We start from the raw sequence: 20721 nt of genomic DNA, 5'->3' as shown, positions 1-20721 counted from the left end.
AGCCTGGGGCACTGCCAGCCCCTGCTGTGCTGCAGACGGAGCCTTCCCAAGCCCCAAACACTCTCCCAGCCTTCCGAGGTTTTAGCAGCACCTGCATGTGCCACGTGGGGTGGGAAAGGACACCGAGAACGAGATCGCGGCGACCAAACTCCCCCAGGGCTGTGGCACGGGACCAGGGCGGTGCTGGGAGCCAGGGAAGGAACCCAGGGGGTCAAGCTCTTCCCTGCTGGCCCCTCTCTGAGGGCAGGGCTCAGGGTGGTGAGCGGAGCAGAGCAAAGGGCTCGTTGCCAGCTGACACCTGAAAGTCCTCAGTAGTAGCCACAGGGCAAGGACGAGCCAGGATGTGTGTGGGTGTGCGGGAGGGCAGGGGAAAGGCTGCCCCGTGGGAGAAAGGATGGGGACAACGGTGGAGAGTGGAGCTGCCTTGATGCTGGGAATAATCTCTCTGCAGTCAAACACCTCCAACCTGGCCTGGCTGCAGTCCCCCGTGAGCGGGCTGAGAGGTCCAGAGAGGAAAAGGGGGTGGGTAGGGGGGAAAAAAAAAAAAAAAAAAAAAAAGCCTCACGCGGCAAATCTAAAACACTTTCATTTTAAATAACAATAATTATAATAAAAAGAATGGTTGCCCTGGGCTAGCGAAGGGGCAGAGCCACTAGCCAGCGTGCCATTCCTCAGTGTATGATCCCGGGGAGTGTCTTTACAGAAGCCGTGAGATCCTGTTCGCCGTCACTCGGTCGAGTCGCAGTGGGGAGGGCGGGAAGGGAGGGGGGAAGGAGCCCGTCCAAAGCCAGGACGTCCCTTTTGCTCCGCCGGGGGGAGGCCGGAGTCAATCCCAAAAAGCGTTTTGCACTCACAGCTCCGTGGGAAAAGCCACCCCCTGTCCTCACCCACCTCCAGCCCACGTTCGGAGAGCCGAGGGTGCCCGGCTGCCTCCCCTTTCTAGATGAACTTGAAGCATTTTGTCTTGTCGTGGGGCAGGCGGGTCTTGAAGAGGACCGAGTCCACGCGGAACTGGGTGTACAGCAGGGGCATGTACCCGTACACCTTGACGAAGAAGTTGATGCACTTGTGTCGCTCGTGGAAGTGAGAGTCGTCGTGAGAAAGAGCCTGGGGGCACCCAGGGCAGCGGAAGGTCCAGCGGGAGGTCACCTGCAATGAGAGGGACAAAGATGGTCACTGCCACGCTGCCGGAACGCCCCGGCTGGGGGGGAACACCCTGCCCAAGGTGCTGCGTGGGGGGGACAGGGCTGGATGTCCCCTGTGACATGCTGCAGAGCAGCGTGAACTGGGCCGTGCTCTCCCCTTGGGGGGTGTCCAGGCAAGGAAGGACAGAAGGACGTGGTCCACAGCAGCTGTCACACCACAGAAAGGGGGACATGATGATCTACCAGTGCTGAGTTACTTTTTTCTGGTTTAACGTTTGGGAAGCTGTTTCAAGAAAAAAAATAAACAAATACCTACCTTGAGAAAGGAACTCCTTTCACTAGCTACAGATAGAATCACAGAACTGCAGACTGGTTTGGGTTGAAGGGAGCTTTAAGTTCACACAGTCCCACCCCCCTGCCCCGGGCAGGGCCACCTTCCACCAGCCCAGGTTGCCCAAAGCCCCGTCCAACCTGGCCTTGAGCCCTTCCAGGGAGGGGGCAGCCACAGCTTCTCTGGGCAGCCTGTGCCAGGGCCTCACCCCCCTCACAGGGGAGAATTTCGGCCTTAGATCTCATCTAAATCTCCCCTCCTTCAGTTTAAAACCGTTCCCCCTCATTCTATCCCTCCCCCCCTGATCCAGAGTCCCTCCCCCCTTTCCTGCAGCCCCTTCCAGCCCTGGGGGGCCGCTCTAAGGTCTCCCCGGAGCCTTCTCTCCTCCAGCTGAACAGCCCCAACTCTCCCAGCCTGTCCTCACAAGGGGGCTCCAGCCCCCCCAGCATCTCCGTGGCCTCCTCTGGCCGCGCTGGAGCAGGTCCGTGTCCTTCTGCTGTTGGTGCCCCAGAGCTGGACCCAGCCCTGCAGGGGGGTCTCCCAGAGCGGAGCAGAGGGGGACAATCCTCTGCTCTGCTGCCCACAGATTCTACAGAAAAATTAGCGATTTGAGGTGCCTCTTGTTTTACACATAGAGTAAGATCTTCGGAGGGGCCTCCAGTTTTCAGGAGGAGCTGAGGGGCCACCCATTGATTAAAGGGCCTCCTTATCTGTCTGGAATGGGACATCCCATTGCAGTGCCCTTTCCTTTTGGAATGATTCCCCTCTCAGCTGCACCAAACTCTACAACCTCCACTTTGTAGTAGCTCCAGATTGGAAGACCACCACACAGAAAAACCCACCCATCATATTTATGGCCAAGACCCAGCTCCAAGGCAGCTGGCCTGCGATGGTGAGACATATGCAGGGCTGTAAAGAGCAGTTTGCCAGCAGTGATAAAGAGCAGAGTGATCTGCATCTACAATTCATGCTCAAAACTGTGACATTCATTTGTTATCACAGGGCAGGGAAACCTCAGCTGGGCTGCAGCGTTTGGACCATCAGCTCTCCGCACACAGATGAGCCCAAATGTCTCTGGAAAGCTACACAAAATCAGCAAGGAAATCCTTCCTACTTGGGCTGTCCGTTACGGAAAGAAGGAAATTTGTCTTTTTGGGATCAGCTGCTCGGAAGGGCCTTTGCTGAGCCAGAAAACAGAATCAAGGGCTTTTCCAACCCAGATGATTCTGTGAAGATCCTCCAGTGTAGCCACGAACCCCACCCTGACCATTCCCAACTCCACCAGACCCCTTAGCACTGGTCAACCCAACTCTGGTCTGAGCTGCAGCATAAGTCAAACCCCAATTCATCGGCTTACCATGGCCAGGACTTGGCTGCTTCTAAGGGCTGCAGTGAGTTTTCACACCTTTTTGACCAGGCGCTACATCTCAAGGCCAGGCAAAGGACATGCAGCCTCCTAACACATCTCCTGCCTTTCACAGACATCGACCAAACTACTGTTTCTCCAAGACCACAAAGCCCGGTTCAAGCTTCCACCCAGCACTTTACCTTTATGGGAGGTTTTCTTGTCAGGTGAGAGACCAGGAAGTTCATGGCGATGTCCTCGCAGTTGATGTACTCATCCACCATGTCACGGATGGCTTGTGGCATCACGTAGGAGTACAGGTAGGCGTAGTACTGGAAAGGATAAAAAGGTGCAACGTTGCTCAAAGTGGTCTCAAACAGAGAGCTCAAAGATGCCAGTGGAGAGATTCCTCATAACGGAGTTAATCCTGCACCCAAGAGATCTGCTCTAGACAGAGTAGCAGCTAATCTACCCCGCAGCCACCACCCTGACCGAGTCCCAGGGCTCCTGTAACTTCAGAAATTGAGAAATGATGGTTTCAGCCCCTCAGACCTTGCTGTCTTTGCTGCTGCAGCATCCACACGGCAGCAGGAGCTGGTGGATAACCTTCCCACCGTAACAGGACAGCTCAGGACAGTCCCTCTGGGAAAAGAGCCCATCCTTGTCTCTCAGTCTCTTTGCCTGCTGTGGCCTCTCCCATACAGAGAGAGACAGAGCCACTTTCTGCCCCGCTCCCTCCCAATATAAACCAGCCATCTCCCACCCAGCCCGTGCCACCACACAGCTCCAGAAACCCCCAAATTACCCCCTGCAACACTTTTGAGTCTGTAAGGTTAAACATGCTACAGTAAAGACATGGGGCAGGCAATCCTGTGGCCTGCCTCGCCCTCGCCACGAGCGAGAGCATCGCTGAAACCTGCCCGGCCCCACGCTCCATCCACCCGCCTCAGCACCACGGTGCTTCTCACAGGGCACAAACATACCCTGCTCCTGGGGGAGATCGCCCACTGGGACACAGACCAGATGCTGGCTGTGTTTCAGTTTGCAGAAAGGGAGAGAAAAGGAGTGGTGAGCTCCAAAATGTGTTCTTTACCAAAAAAAAAAAAAAAAAAAAAAACAAACCCCAAAAAAACAAAACGACAAATACGACCCTACATAGAGACTCTGGTTACTCTGAGAAGGAAGGGGAAGCTCAGGGCTTTGTGGCCATGACAGCTCACCTTATGGAAGAAGGCAGCACCAGTGAGCACCATCGAGAGCTCGCAAGAGTAGTTGGAGTTGTAGAGCCAGGACTGATGGGGGATGTCCCACGCGTGGTAGCGCCCCGGGAAGCCAACAATGCGGTCCCTTGCCTCTCTCCAGACGCTGCAAACACAAAGCTTTTCAGTGAGACACACACTCTGGGAGCCCAGCCAGAGATAAGCATGGGTCTGGCTGAGAACTGCTACTATGCACAGGAGTGTGCCCTCGACACCAACGGCCCAGCTGCTGGCAGGGTTTGCAAGGGATGAAGATCACAGAATCCCAGAATCATCTCGGCTGGAAAAGCCCCTGAAGCTCCTCCAGCCCAACCATGACCCTCCCCCTGACCGTTCCCAACTCCCCCAGATCCCTCAGCGCTGGCTCAGCCCGACTCTTCAACCCCTCCAGGGATCCCGGGGACTCCCCCCTGCCCTGGGCAGCCCATTCCAACGCCCAACAGCCCCTTCTGCACAGAAATCCTTCCTCAGAGCCAGCCTGACCCTGCCCTGGGCAGCTTGAGGCCATTCCCTCGGGGCCTGGCGCTGGGGCCTTGGCTCCAGAGACTCATCCCCCCTCTCTGCCCCCTCCTGGCAGGGAGTTGCAGAGGGCCAGGAGGTCTCCCCTCAGCCTCCTCTGCTCCAGACTGAACCCCCCCAGTTCCCCCAGCCGCTCCCCAGCAGACCTGTGCTCCAGACCCTGCCCCAGCTCCGTTGCCCTTCTCCGGCCACGCTCGAGTCATTCAATGGCCTTTTTGGGGTGAGGGGCCCAAAACTGAACCCAGGAATCGAGGGGCGGCCTCCCCAGTGCCGAGCCCAGGGCTCAGATCCCTTCCCTGTCCCTGCTGGCCACGCCAGTGCTGACACAAGCCAGGATGCCGTTGCCCTCCTTGGCCCCCTGGGCACACTCTGGCTCATTCTCAGCCCCCCCAGCCCCTCTCTGACCGGCAGCTCTCCAGCCACTCCTCCCCAGGCCTGTAGCCCTGCTGGGGGTTGTTGTGGCCCAAGGGCAGCCCCTGGCATTTGCCCTCAGTGAAACTCCCCCAGCTGGCCTCACCCATCGCTCCAGCCTGTCCAGATCTCTCTGTAGAGCCTCCCCACTCTCCTGGCCTCTGCCTCAAGTCCTTGGGACTTCCCACCTCCCAGCAGATGTTTCCTCCTCAAAAAAGTCAAAAAAACATCAAGCCCCCTTTAGGAAAGCTGCTGAGATGCTGAAGACCCCGGTGTCTCCAGATGGAAGATCTGGAGTGCCAAGCTGCCAGCTTCCCATCCCAAACCAGCACCTAGTGCCTTCCCAGGCTCTGTCCTTAGGGGAAAAACCACGATGGCCGTGAGCACATCCTCCACTCTAACACACACTCGCAGTCGAGCCGTAGGGAATTAAACCCTGAGGTTCATGTGTGAGAGCGTGGCCTTGCTTAATATTCTGCTCTCATTCGAGGCTCACTCTCCTTGAGAGAAATCCCACAGGATAGCTGCAACACTGGCTGGAATAATTAAGAAAAAAGTCAGTGCCTATTGCCTAACCTGGGAAAGAACCCAGCTGCCACTGGCAGGGGTGCTGGCTTCCTTCCATCACCCGACCCCCTCTCCCCAGGGGTCAGTGTCTGAGCTGAACCTCCAAACCCAGTCACTCCTGACTACAAGAAACACATCCCACGTGGGAGCCTGTTGGACACAGAAGCACAAACTAGGGCAGAAAGTGGCCTTTTGGGTTTTTTTGGAGATTTTTTTTGTGGTTTGGGTTTGTTTAGTTTTTTTTTCACAACCCCTAATCCCACAGAGAGCTACAGGAGCAATGGCTGCAGGGTAATCACAGGCTGATGAAGAGCTTCCAAGAGCCCTGAACTTTCATTACACTTACTGACACAGCCAGGAGCAAAGAAGTTTTTATTGTTATACCCTCTACTCAAATTCATGAAACTCTGATATAACCTGGTAATGAAAAACAAGTAATTAGCACTGCCAGCAGCTTCCCAGGCAGCATCCTCCCAGCAAGCTCTTGTTTGCTGCAGTTTCTGTCAGTCCAGTGCGATTGTTTTGAAAAGCCAGAGTCTTTACGACTCATTCCCTTTTACTTCTCCCACATCTTGCTTTCCTACAAACGTGACACTTTTTCCTTTCCAGCTCAGCCACAAAAATAAGGATTTCTCCAGAGAATCATTTTGGGGGTGCTCCTCAGAGAGATTTGCTTGGGGGCACCCAGTGCGCTCCCGAGGAGCAAATACAGCAAGAAAAGGCTTTTGGCTCCAAGAATTACAGTCCAAAGCAAAATTTCAGCAAAACATAGTTGTTATAAGCAGAGGTTCACTCAAACACTGAGACATAATCTATTCCCTGGCTGAATGTGTTAACCCAGGGAGGTTTTGTAGGAACAAGGTGTTTGTAAGCAGGATATGAGTGAGAATAATACATGGCACTTATAATTTTCATTTGATGCTCTCCAGGGCTAATCAGTAAAGCCTCAGCCAGGCACTGTGGATGAGCGAAATAAAACGGAGACCAAAGAGGGGGGAGAAAACAGCCAAGTTCAGATAAACAGCCTGAAACAGGGCATGGAAGGGAAGCCAGGACTCCTAACGCCTACTCCTCTGCTTTAATCACTTTAACACCTCATTTCTCATCTCTCAGAGAAAGCTTGTTGAGTTTCCAGGCATTTTGTGCCTTTTAATCTTCCTCCCAAACACGAGCCAACACGTTTTGGTGACAGTGGAGAGCTGGGCCCTGTCTCCCGCCCCCCAGCCAGCTGCCGGGTGCTCTCGGATTAGCAGCCGCAGCCGCTGCTCCTGGCCCGGTGAGCTGACGAGCCGCAGCCAACTGAGCGCCAGCGCTTCCTGCTCGTGCCACCCTCCTCGTGCCCAGCTCCTCTCTGGCAGCCGAGGTTTAGTCATACGAGCTGCAGGAGCAGCCTGCAAAAACCTCCCAGGACAGGAGCCCACGTAATTCCTTTCTCCCTTGGCCCTGTAATCAGGAAGCTTTTTGCCAGGGCAAAGTCAAGGAAAAAAATGTAGATGCTGTGAGCAGAGAGAGGGTAGGAATGAGAGCAACCAGTACCAGCCTCTTCTGTGTAACATCTGCCTTTTCCATGCTCTGCAGAAAAAAAAAAAAAAAGTGCCAAAAGAGCTGTCACATCCCAGTGTCACACGGAGCAAAGAGGATGGCAGCCCACCGTGAGCTCACAAGCATCACATCCTGCAGCGGCTGCGAATGTCCTGGCCTTGCCAACGGCACGTAAAGGATGGAGCACAACAGCCTCTTGGATTTGTTTTCCAGTTCCTGTCCACCCCAGGAAGCCACACATCCTCAAAACCATTAAGGGAACATTATCGGCACAGCAAAAGCCGAAGAGTTGATGTTGAGAAGTATAAGAATCAGGGTTGCCTGGACAACCTGAAATCAGCCCACCCCCTTGTGCTCATTAAACAGTTCATTACCGCCTTATTACTCCAAGAAATTGAGTTAGAAAGCCATGGGAAGGGACGTGTTATTCCTAATTCTGATCCTGGCTTTAGCTACGAGGCCACACCGCACCTGAGCTGACCCGAGATGGGGAAAAACATCAGTTTGGGTCCAAAGGCTGCACGTGTGGAGGCTACTCACCGGAACCCAAACATGATCTCGTCGTGGCGAAGGTGAGCATCGTCATCAATGGACAGGATGGCCTCCGTCTCAATCTCATCCCACGGCAGGAACCGGTTGTTCAGGCTGTTTTTCTCTGTGCGGACGACCTAAGATAAGAAGAAATTATGGTTCTAGTGGCTGTACATGCCCAGTGACTGAGGGGTTGGTTGTGCACTCCAGCTGCAGCAGTCCAGCATTTTGGTGCTGCTTCATGGTCCCCCTTGTGATGGGGAAAGGCTTTCTAAGCAAAACACTCCAACTTCCAGCCCTTCTTCCTCCCCAGCTCAGAGGACTGCTAAAAGCCGAGCCCAAGCTGCAGGTACCAGCTGTGACAGCTGCACTCGGGGTCTCCTTTCACGTGCAGGAGGGTGGCTCTGCAATAACGAAGCGTCAGCCGTAAGTGGAAACACAGCAGCCATGGCCAATCCTTCCTACAGTTGCTGAAGAAGTGCCCCTTGCAACATTTCTCTATAACTGATCCGAACTGAGTCGTTTCTGCACCTGTCCACACTTTCTGACTTGGATACAACTCACCTGCAATGCCTTCTTCTCTCAAAACTCTTCCAGCCCCATCCCTGTGCAATTTCCCTTAGGGCAAGCCAGACACATGTAAGATCTGACTGAATTTTTCCCTCTTCTTGACTGTACCTTCCACACCGGACCCTTTCTCTCTCTCATTCTTACATTTTTCACCTGCCCTGGCTGATCTATAGTCACTCAGTTCATCCCAGGTTTCCCATCCTATTCAATCCCTCCAGTCATTTCTCTGGCTCTCCTCTGAACAATCTCTCTTGATTTAAAAATAAAGTCTAGCCTGGTGAAAAGAATAAGACATCGCAGCAATAAAACTCCATTAAATAAGATTACATTTGATCACACAAAAAAAGCCCATACTGAAACCATTAACGGTGGAAAATATTTGTATTGGGGATCTGCATGACAGCTGGTACGATTAAACTCCCATGTAAAGCCAGAGTTAGTGCTTTCATCTGTCAATAGCTGCTGGGGGGGGGGAAACAGAATGTTCGACAAGAACGCATTAAAATATTTTACTGAAGATCCATCAAAAGCGCAAACAATTTACTGCGGGGAGGTGAACAAATGATGCAGCTCTAAGCCACAGTGGAGCAGGGCCAGAACCAAGCCAGCAGCACTCCCACCCCGGGAGGGCTGCGATGCAATTAGTGCCCGTAGGAGGAGGCAAAAGCAGAGACAGACAATGCCGGCACAGGAATTTCTCCCCCCTCTCCTCCCAAGGTGGAGAGGCATGACAAAAATCAGCACAGTGTCTGTATTTACTTTCCGAGTTAGCGTGAGCCAGCAGATGCTCCCAGGATATCTTCTGTCTGGGAACTGCTGTTAAACACGGGTTGCAGGAATCACGGTGGGAATGGGAGATGAGGAGGGAGGCAGGAGAGGAGGCAACTCCACACGCTGATTTGGGGGAGGGAGCTGGTAAGACAGGAATCAAAAAACCAGGAGGTTTAGAATGGCACAGCCCTAAGGAGCTGGGCCAGGAGGCCAAGGAAGACCTGGACACAAGGAGGCCAGTGCAGACTTCCAGAAAACCACCTCTACAGAAACATCACCAGTCCCAACGTACTGTGGGCATCCTCTGGATGCATCAACCAGAAAAGGAGAGGGGCCGAGAATGGTCCCCAAATTGTCAATAAATCTCCACAGCTGTATCTGTACCTGGCTTTAGCAAACCCAAGTGCTCTTGTGGCTGGCACCTGGAGGAGCAGGTCTAGATGGGGCAGCTGGGCCCGGCTCAGAGTTGCTTTTTGGACTGGAAGAACACTTTGGCAAACTGATACAATGACAAAACCAAGCACAAGGCACTGGACAGCAAAACAGAGCTTGGTGGGGGCCACTGAACGCCTCCAGTGAGGCATTTCACCTTTTTAATTAAGAGCCATTAGACCCCATTTCCAACCCTTTTCTAATTAATCACCCAGCGCATCGTTGCACCTAGAAGATCTGATGTTATTACGTGAGTGGTCAAATGCCTTAGGAAATCTTCTGCCTCCCACACCTGGCCAGCTCCTTTCCCAGTCATGCACAGGCAACACACACTGCACACCAGCCCTCAGCTGCTTCACGAAGGCTTCAGGATCCGCAGCAACTGCACAAAACCATCCACGGGCAGCCGCCTTGGCTTCTGACACACGCATGGGTCCCTCCAGTAAATTCCAGCCTGGACCAGTTGGGAACTGGTCATCACTCTGTCTTCCTCAACAATATAAGACAGGTTTCTGAAAGCAGCACCGTGAATTCTTGCAACCACCAATTTTTTTCCTTCCGTTGCAGATCTCACTTTTTAGGAAGTTTGCAAACTCAAAAACAGCACCGATGCATAATTTAGCCTTCTGCTAAAGAGCACGTGCCACGCTGCATCTCTGCTGTTACGATGGTATTTCCTCAGAAGGGCTGATCTCAGCGAGGTCTGTGGGTGTGCTCCTCACGAGGACTAGCACAAGTTGGACCGAGTCCATAGGAAGTTGATATGCTTTCCAGGCAAGGTCCTACCTTGCCAGCTGAAGATGGATGGACGGATAAAGGACAAAAAAAGAACGAGCACCACCAGGCTACGAAGCAGAAAAAGCTCTCTCTGCCTCACCACTGCCCTGGGAAGTGGCTTCTGCTTCGAATTTATCAGACTCCTACGCATCTCAGCTTCTCAGGAATGATTTGGGTACTGCATCTGCAAATGTCAACTCATTTCTGCTCCCCAAAGCTGAGAGTGGCAGCACAGGAGGTTTTGCCCACAGCACTGTCCTGTATTTATGGTGGAGACTTTTAAAGCTTTTCTGCTGCCAGAGTGAGCCCCTGCGGCAACTGTACGTTTTTGTGTCACCCATTTCCAGAGCAACTGTGCAGAAGAGTAAAGAGAATCCAGGGCGAGATCTGAGCTTTGGCCACTACTCAAAATTAGAGAGGTAAAGATGCAATGTTTAGCTTGGAGATCCCATGACCCAACAAGGTCTGGGCTGTTTTTCACCTGAGCTTTGGAGTGAGATCTGCCTTCTTGCGTTGTAAAGATCTGGACAGGACGCAAAACTCTGCAGAAGTTCTGCAAGGGGCACGTTTCAGGTTACTCCATCAAGTCTGAAGCTTTGCAGGTCTGGAAGAGTCAGCGTTCAGCTTTTGCCTTTCACCAAGAATAGGTGTACTCCTGCCTTTCATCTGGGAGCATTTAAGCACCCTGTAAATCGATAGATCCCAAGGAAAAAACAGGCAAACTTTATTGACTTGTTTTCTCATAACTTGCTGAACAATAACACGATGCAACTACTGTGAATTGAGAAAGTGGACCCTGCCTGAAACATTTGAAACTGGGGACCCTAGAGGATAGAGATCAGTTCACTGGCATTAAACTCTTCCCTAAAGAGAAGGATGCTACAAAGGAGCAAGATGCCTCCGAGCCGTGATATGCACATTCAATTCATCACATTAGCTCCAGCAAAAGTTAGAAGCAACTTAAAGCCTTTGATGTTTTGTTTTCAAAGAATTGATCCTGGATTTACAGCAGTTTTAGGATGCTGCTAATTGTCATCAGCCAAGTATTCAGCAACTTTTGCAAATCCCTGTGCTTTGCCCTGGGCGACTGCACCAAGGAAGCGTGTGGGGACCTGCAGGCAGCGATCTGAGATGGGAACCATGAGGTCAAGATTCAAAACCTTCCTCCCGTCTCTCTGTCCCCCCCAAGATGGTTCAAGCACGGTGCCTCCCCAGGCAAGACCAGGTTTGATCTTGACCGTGTAAGCTGCATCCCGAGCTGCAGAAACAAGGGCATCGCATTATTAGACTGAAAATAGAACTCTTGAGAAAGATAAAAGTGAATTTTCAGGGAACTTTCCAGCTTTAATACAAGCAACTAATCTTGTAAAAACAGGTTATGGGAAAAGTATTTGATTCAGGGACTTGAAACATTTCTATCTCTTCTAAAGTTTTTACATTTCAATGGGCCTCTCAAAACACCAGATTTCTCAGGCATGAAATGGACATTATGGGCCCAAATGTACTCAGAAGCTTATTAGGCCAGGTGAAAAAAGAAAGGTTATTATACAAAAAAAGCCCAATCCTCTCCCTCACAGGGCGTTGAGATTTAACAATTTTTCATTACTTCATCACACACTTAAAATACAGCTGAACGACACCTTATTGTGCCATGTCCTCGGCTGCAGGTATCTCAAAGCACTCTTCCAGAAGGAACTAATTAATCTCCTTCCACTGCACGTGGGGCTGGCTAGAGAAAGGCAGCAGACACTATGGTAACCACACATCTATACGTACACACAAAAGCCATGTTATGTTGCCAAATTCAGGGATTTACAGGCCAGAGGGGGTCATCTTGAGAATCTTGTGTGACCTCCTTACATGGTGGTCCAGGAGACTTGATGCAGCCATCCTTCGTCTGGAAGACTCTCATCACACGGCACCGTAAGACAGCTGTGAAATGACAACTCAGACCAAATTACAAAGCCATGAGGTCAAGCTTTGTGGCACTGGTTGAACCCTAAATGCCTTCTGGAGAACCAGTGGCAGATGGCTGGGGGGGCTGACACAAGTAAATTAAGCCAAAAGGGACTTTCAAGTCACTTTCTGCGTGATCCAGGTCCCAGGGATCTCACGTCAGACCTGAGCTGTCACCCGTAGAAGCATCTCTGTTGGAAAGGCATCCTGTTTCTATTTGAAGACATCAAGAGTGGGAGAATCCACCTTTCCTCTGAGATGTTCACTCTCAAATGTTAATAAACTGCTGCTCAGGAATTATCTGCCCTCAGCTCCCTGTTGCTGCTCCTTGATGGGCCTCATCCTCCCCAGAAAAGTACCCAAGAGCCATAACCAAAGCCTCTCTCTGTTCTTCTTCGAACAGATTGAGGTCTCAATCTCTCACCCAGGGCTGTTTCTCCTGCCCTTCCACCATTTTAATGACCAATTTTGCCACAATCTCGTTTCTCAACAGTCTCAAGCCAAGAGCTCTGTCAAAACCCAACAAAAGATGTTTCCTCAGCAAAGCTGAAATGCTGCACTCTGGCAAAAACAGAGAGTCAGCAGCTGCCCCTACTCAAGGAGATTAAAATAGTGAGGAGGACACAAAATCAGCCAGTGAGCTATAAGACAGACACACCAAAAAGCCACCTTCCCTTACAGCAAATGTTAAGGCTCCAAACACTGAGCAGAGTGGTAGGGCTTGCATGCAAATTTCAGACTCAAAATTATCCCAGACTGTGTACTTCTGGCTGTCTTATTTTGCTTATTTTTGGCTTTTCCCTGAGATTATTTTTTTTAAAAACACTTTGCCATTTGCCATCACCTAAATTGTCCCCAGCTCAAAATCATGAACATCTTTAAACAGTTTGAAAACTTTTGAGTCAAACTGCAAGACCTAAAATGCCCCCGAGCACCCAACACATCACATTAGTTTCTTCTCCTTTTCAGCAATTCAAGGTGATTCAGTTCAACCACATGGGGGTTTTTTTGACCTGAGGAGCACAAAACCCCACAACTCTATGCAAGCCGATTTGCTCCTGGTGTTGTTCATAGCTGCGCTGGCCAAATCGATCTTAAAAATGTTAGAGAACTAAAACAGAGTGTAAATCCAGAGTCTGCCCAGCAATAATGCCCTTAACCAATACTTTATAGTACGTTTTTATACATAAATATAAAAATGCAGTAAAATCAATATCTTCCAGCAATCTCCTTGCTAGTGAGGCTTTCCGCTTAAGCTTTAAATTAAGTGTCACATATAATTTGACGGTGAAAACATGAAGAATGTCTATGCCCTTGGAGAAGTTTTGACAGCTCAACTTAGTGAGCTGGATTGATTTCTGGGCAAAGAGTAAACTCTGCAAGAAACTGGGAACCTCACTGTTGGTGTCAGGTCTTTATGAGAAAAAAGCCAGAAGGATGCCCTTAGGAGAGCTGAATAATTTGGGGAAACAAAGAACAAGCTCTCGGGAAAAGAAGTCGTTTCCATCATTCCCAAAGACATGCCAATTCAACCCAAATGGGCTGGGGAAAAAACAGCACCATAGGCAGAGCGGGGATGGGGACACCACGAGTTCCCTTTCACCGTGCAGCTGAGAACTGCAGCACTGAAGATGTGGGAGCCAACTGCATCTGCCTCTGCTGCCTGAAGAGTTGACCTCAATCTACACTTCGAAGGAAAAAGCCGAGAGTTCCTGCCAGTGCAGTCCTCCAGGGAGGATGCAGATTTACAGCACTGTCAATCCCTTTTCTTGGCACCGAGTCTGAACGTTTTATTAATAAGATTCAGCAAAGCAAGTCTCCTGCTTTGCAGGGGAGCACTCTACACAGAGGCTCCAGGGTTCTGGCCTTTTGCTTGCCACTGTCCCAAGGATTGATCTGCTGGACCAGAGCAAAGCCCTCTGCAAAACTCAGCCCAATAGGAACAGCACTGACCACAGGGCTGGGATCTGCCCAGGAACTTATCTGGGGCAAAGCTCCCACTGAGGACCCTGCTGTTCACAGAGGAGCAGGTCGGAGTTAGATCCTCTCTGTGAAGAAAAGTGGTAAGGCGTCTCCCAAATCAGGGACAACCAGTCCGACCAACTTGGATTTGGCTCCAGAGGTGCCGCCGACATCATCCCCACCCATCAAAGATGACAAAATTTACACATTTGGGAGCTGATTAGCCCTTAAGACCCACAGATTACCAGATACACCAGGGCCCCTTCCCTCTATGCATCAGCATACAAGGGCTAAGATTATTTACAAGATGCCTTAGGAGGAGTTATGTGTGTGCAGATTCACGTCTGCAGAAGCAGGATAAATCACATCTTTTTTTACCGTGGCTGACTCCATTCCCTGCTCCCTCTGCAACCGAGGTGTTAGATCAGACTGGCACTTGCTTCTCTGCAAATGCAACCAAAGATGCGGATGAGGAAGACGACAAGTCTGCCTGGTCCCACGGAACAGCAGCATCCTTGAAGCTGTGCATTTTTTCAGGAGTGCAGCTGTCAGAATGGGTTTGCACTGACCAGCTGGAAATCAAGCAACAAGTTTGGGATGTCAGACAGGGATGCACCACGCTGTAATCATCCCAGCCACGGCAGGGATTTTGGCATTGGGAGAGGCTCCATATGGAAACTACACACCTGAGGTTCACTCTCTTAAAGATGACTTTGATACCGCTTCCTCTCGTGCTCTGTGTTATCTTTCCCCCATTTAACATGTCAGGGAGCTGAAAAGAAAGAAGAGGCTGGTCCCAAGGCAGGCACCGCATGTGCACGTTGGCTGCATGATGAGAAGCCAAGCTCTCTGCCAAGGCAGCTGCCAAGGAGAAGCCAAAGAAGCTGTTGCCATCGCTACAGATGCCACCAAAAATCTCTGCAGCCCTCTAGTTAGATGATGTGCATGTGAATCACATGGGTCTGACCAAGACTGCAGTCTTTTTTTCCCCCCCCTCGATTTTCTCAGCGTTTTATCACTACCTGCTCCTGGGCAAGCTGAGACGCTCCACAAAAGCTGGCAAGATCACTATGGCTCTCAGCCCAAACCTCAAATCTATCTGACTGCCCTTACCAAGGACAACTACGGTGCTGCTTACTGAAGACTATCAACTGCCTCCTGAAAGTGCAGCAGCAAACTCAGCAGCCCTAGGGTCCTGCCCTGGCCATGCAGAACTGTTTCCTCCTGCCAACCTCAACTCCCACCATGAGAAAACCCTCCCCATTTTCAGAGTACAGAAATTAATCCAATTTCTACTGGCCAGCATGCTGCTTTCTAAAGCCAAAACCACACTGAAAAGCACAGATCCAAGCCTTGAGCTCAGCCAGTTATTCTTCATTTTGTAAGAAATAAAAAAAATCCAGCCTCACCCGATACAACACGATGCTCTTCCCGGCAGGCTGCCAGGGCTGTGCAGGCAGGCAGCAGGCAGAAGATGGGATGCTAGCATGGCCTTTCCACCATAATCAAGCCGCTGGGCTGATGCCTTTCCTCCCCGCAATCACCCTCACATTCCCAGCCCGGAGCCAAAAACTCAAGGAAATTAGTCCAGCATGACACGGAACTACAGGGTATTTCTGACAGTTCCTGATGAGCTGCAAATCCAGGGGAAATTGCAGCCCTGCACTTTGACACAAGCGTAAGCATTGGTGTTAAAACTCCTTCCAGAAACACCACCAGCACTGACAGATTTTAGCAGATTGGCATTTTGCAATGAAATGGATGTTCTTTTGATTGTGAGCGTTTATGATAATTAATGCTTAAAAAAACCTTGGGAGGCAAAGGCAAAATCACAGATGCAGAAAGCAGCTCTTTGAGGTGTTTTTGTTAAAACAATCCTCTGCCCTTATCCTAGGGTTAACGCACTGAAATCCAGAAGATAGCAATAAATGGGCGCAGATATGACCACAGCTCCTGGACGAGCCTCGTCACCCCCGCCAAAGCCATCCTGGGGAGAGACCCAGGCTGCTCGGATCCACCTGCATGCGAGGTGCTGCCGTAAGGGGATTTGCTCCTCCCATGACTGGTCTCTCCCTAGGAAACAGCCCTGCCATTCCCAGAGCTCTGCTCCAGCTAGTCTGGATGAGGCTCAGGCCATGAGGCACTTGGCTTCACATCTGCTGTGGCCGGACAAAGGCAAGAGCAAGCAGGAGAACGGAGGCTGCATTTCTGCACCCGTGCTTGTTCCCAGATCTCTTCCACATCAGTTCTCACCTACCCCATACATATTCTCTGGAATCTGCTCTCTTGCTTGATTTGCTGGCACTTGCACCAAAAATATCAGTCATTTATTTAAACATCCACCCAAAACCAGCTCTTCAGAAATACTCTTGGCGGGATGTTTCTTCAGTCTTCTATTGCCCGATGAGACATCCCTGGTTTTCACAGGGGCTTCACCTGGCAATTCTTCACCTTCTTGTTTTCCCTTCAATCTTTGCTTGTAAAGATGGATTGGAAAGTTACCGTTATCCCTTTTCTCATGTATTAATTATTCTGCTGCTCCTTCCCCAGCGCTTCCTCTTCACCTTGACAAAGTTACAGCCCCCCTCCTTTATGACCTGAACTTCCAGCCTTCTGTGCTTTGTTACCTCCAACTTAAGGCATTTTCAAAATTTGAATGAAAAGGATTTATAGACTATTTTAAGACCCATCTCCAGAGGTATGAAAAGAGTTTCACTGGAAGGGTATTTAGCTACAAAGCTATCCAAAGGCAGCGTATGCTGCATATAAATTGGCAAAACAGATGCATTTTTAAAATACGCGTAATTAAATAATGCAACATAAAACCAAGCATAAATTATTCCCCACTGAGAACAAAACCACACAGGAAGATCCTGGCGGAAATCCTTTTTGTAAACTGATATTGTGTCCATGCACGTAATATGTGCAAACACTTGGACTCTCTTTAAACTACTCGACTGCTATCAGTGGCTTGCTCATCTCTAAGATGAGAAAACAGCTTGCGATACAAATACAACTGATTATTTATTCATTTTCATATGGGTGCAGCTGTCACATCTTTCTAGAGAAACTAAAAAGGAAAAGAATGCTTATTTTAACAGTAAAGGGATCTAGATACTTATTTTTATTCTCTCTGTGTGTTGCTGTTAGTGGCTGTGCAATTAAAGATGCACTTTGAGTTGGTTGTCCGATTCGATTTACTTCACAATTATTTGTAATTATTTAGCTCCAAAGAACATCCCTGGGATAATGTGCTGTCAATTGAAGTTGAGGCTTTCAAACACCTCGTCTCCCATTGCTTCATCTCATCCTTTCCCAACTTTCCAAAACTCCACTCTGAGCTGTACATGAAAGCTCACAGGGGAAAACTGCTGAGCGCAAGGGGACAGAAGAGCCCATGACACAACTTCCATTAGCATGTCGGGGATCATGAGCCACATTTACAAGTTGCTGTTTGCTGTGAAACCAGAGAAAGCCATTTGAGAAGATCTCATGCTCAAGGTTTTGATACTGATAAGCCCAGTGTTGGGTTTGGTGGGGTTTTATTTTGGAATGAAATCAGCAATATCCAAAGGAATCATGTTCCCACAAAGTAACGAAGTGGCAGTTCTTCACTGATGCTCTTTCAAGCTGCAGCTACACTAATACTGCAAACCTGCGTTCACCTGGCAAATCCTATTTCGATATTCAAGGTCTGAAAATTCAGATGAAATTTATTCTGCTAAGTCCCAGAGCTGAAACACACTGGGGAGATGACGAACAGCAGCAGAAGTGTCACAGACTCACAGAATCATCTTGGCTGTGAAAGCTCCTGAAGCTCCCCCAGCCCAACCATGACCCTCCCCCTGACCGTTCCCAACTCCCCCAGATCCCTCAGGGCTGGCTCAGCCCGACTCTTCAACCCCTCCAGGGATCCCGGGGACTCCCCCCTGCCCTGGGCAGCCCATTCCAACGCCCAACAGCCCCTTCTGCACAGAAATCCTTCCTCAGAGCCAGCCTGACCCTGCCCTGGGCAGCTTGAGGCCATTCCCTCGGGGCCTGGCGCTGGGGCCTTGGCTCCAGAGACTCATCCCCCCTCTCTGGGTGGGGCATGCAAGAGCGTGCACAGTGCAAGCAGGGCCACATGTCTGCAACTATTTGGTTTCTGTAAGACAAAGTAAGGCAAATAAACGAGAAACATCCTGTCTGCTGGGTTTCTGCTGCAATTTAAAAGTTGCAGCATTGAACTTGCCTGCAGTACTGCCCTTACCAGGTGTTGATTCTGCGCTGAGGTTTTGCTCTTGTCCTGCTGCCCACGGCTCCTGTAAGAGGCCACGTGAGGTGTCATATCCAACTTTCTGCAGGAAGGACCATAATCCTGCCACCGGGACCTCTAGTGACAGCACCAGAACACTCAGCTTAACAACAAAAATACATTCTCAGAAAAAGTCAGTTTTCTCAGCCTTCATTTTACCGTTTTCCATCTTCAAGCTCTTGCTTCTGGCAGTCCATCTCAACTCTGAACTTCATCTTCTGTGCCTCTTCTTCCTCTCCAAATACCCCTCAGCTGCTACAGTGGTAATTTTAATAGCAAAAAAAGGTGTTGGATAAAACTGCTTCCTCTTCTAGAGCTCAGGGTAATGATATAATTCACTGTTGAAACTACTGGCATGCTCCAAGCCAATGTGGCTGCATTTTAACAAACTGGTGGTGTCTATCCTTTCCTAATCTTGCAGGGCAGCTGTTTGGTTGATGAATGTTTGCTAACAACTCAAAGATCTTTGACTGAAAATAAACTGTTAGTGGATTTTCAAAGGTCAGCCCTAGACAATAGGAATACTGCCCTTTCAGATTCTAAGTCATGAAAACCAACAAATTTCACCCAACACTTGGTAGGGCAGCATCAGTTAAATGGTGAAGCAACACGGTTGGATGCATAAGGCTGAGACCCAGGAGTCTGAGGCTGGAGAAGCACAGCTCTCTATCATTTAATACAGCAAAAAAATAGCAGGCTTGTGTCAGTCTCCCCATTGTCTGTCCCTGATAAATTTTATCTGCACTATAAAATCCAATCCAAGGGGAAGCTTCTTCCCCACTATGACTTGCCCATGTCTACAGCGTCCCTTCTCCAGCTCTGTGCTCCATCCAGCTCGGGCACCTGAGCTCTCCCTGGACAAGATCCAGCAGCGTGCTCAGGGAGAGCCGAGCACTGATGAAATGGGGACACCTGCCCTGCATTTTCTGCACGAAAGCCCTTTTGTTAATATTAGGTAAAATACAGGGATGCCATTTCTAACCAGCCCTTGCTGTTGAAAAAGAGAACATGCAAAGAGACAGAAAGAGGGCAAGCAGCATCTTTTAACTCTTTTCAAATGGTGGAGTACTTGGAGCTCAGGGATAGGGGATTCAAACTGCTTGTGGGTAGCAAAAACTTTCCAGAGCTAGACTGGTAAACACCAACAGCTCCAGAAGAGATGTGCATTACTGCCAGTGAGCCTGGGAACAGATACCACCTTTCTGCTTCAGATTTAAGCCAGCTCTGACTCCTGGGATTCAGCAGAAGGTTGGTTCTGCTAGCAGAGGAGCTGCAGATCCTCGCAGCACCCTGAGCCATCCCTGGAGGCAGGCAGAGCCCAAGGAGCACATCAGGCTGGAGTGATTGCCACTCTGAACTAGCTTTCATCTCCTGGATCTGTTTTGGGTATTGGAGGGAAGCTGGTACTGTACTACACCAGGCAGAGTTGCACAATGTCGGAGTGATACCCACAGCCAGGACTCCTTGGGCTAATTTGTTGTCAGAGCAGCTTGTGAAATTCAGAGCAGCAGAGTGAAAACAGGCCAGGAAGGAGCCCACAGCCAGGACTATCCTGTTCCTGTACTTGGAACTAACCACAGATATGCTGTGTAATACAGCCTGTACAGATGAAGAATTAAAACCCAACCAGCTCACAGAGGAACTGACTGGGAAAGCCTGACCTTATTTTGGCAAAAATATTCAGTGTCCCTGCCTCACTTTCCCAGCTGTGCTACATAGGTGGAGTCTCATCACAGATGTGTCGGCAGATGTCAGCCCAGGTACAATCTCAGTACGTTGTCCTCCTTGGAAGAGTCATACGAGAGCCTGGCACAGCCGTACGAGAGCTTAAGAAAGATGGACAAACTGCAGCTCCTTGACCTTATTTTAAAAAAACAAGTAAACCCCCAAACCTTCTAAAGTATTGAAGCCCAGATCTCTCTCAGCCCTTCACTCTTAAGACTCCACTAGCTAATTCATGCACTTCTAATTTCATTGGAAAAGACACATTGCTAGTCCCCTGGTCCGTGCTGAGAAGTCTGGCGGCAAATGGACTGAGAGCTCAGGGATGGATCTGAGAAGGGCTGTCACATCTCATCTGCTGTCTAAAAGGCAGCAAGGCAGTTTAGGAGCACCCTTGAGGTATCCTCCTCTTGCCAAGCCATCAGCTGCCATGCAACACCAGGTCATCAGCATCAATGGGAAGGAAACACAGCAACATCCATCTTAGAGATAGAGAAACGCACAACGGGGAGCCAGAGCATCTCCAGTGGAAGAAGAAAGTGCTGGAAACCCAAGGGATGTGGTCCCGGAGGATTATAGGAAATAGC

General features: G+C 50.1%; 1 protein-coding gene across 5 annotated transcripts in view; it reads right to left on the bottom strand.

Annotated features, from left to right (window-relative positions):
* Positions 1–568: 568 nt before the first annotated feature.
* Positions 569–20721, bottom strand: part of EXTL3 (exostosin like glycosyltransferase 3) — a 157447-nt gene continuing 137294 nt past the window's right edge. For all 5 annotated transcript variants that reach the window (XM_074895439.1, XM_074895438.1, XM_074895435.1 and 2 more), the window contains 4 exons: positions 7660–7787; positions 4042–4186; positions 3025–3153; positions 569–1149 (listed from right to left, as the gene is read on the bottom strand). In XM_074895439.1, coding sequence (XP_074751540.1) covers positions 940–1149; positions 3025–3153; positions 4042–4186; positions 7660–7787 — 612 coding nt within the window. In that variant the 3' untranslated portion in view covers positions 569–939. The remainder of the gene's footprint in view (positions 1150–3024; positions 3154–4041; positions 4187–7659; positions 7788–20721) is intronic.

The sequence above is a fragment of the Athene noctua genome, chromosome 1 (genome assembly GCF_965140245.1).
Source record: "Athene noctua chromosome 1, bAthNoc1.hap1.1, whole genome shotgun sequence".
Taxonomy (NCBI): domain Eukaryota; kingdom Metazoa; phylum Chordata; class Aves; order Strigiformes; family Strigidae; genus Athene; species Athene noctua.
The sequence above is the reverse complement of the archived record's forward strand: the minus strand, read 5'-3'. Positions and strand labels throughout refer to the sequence as shown.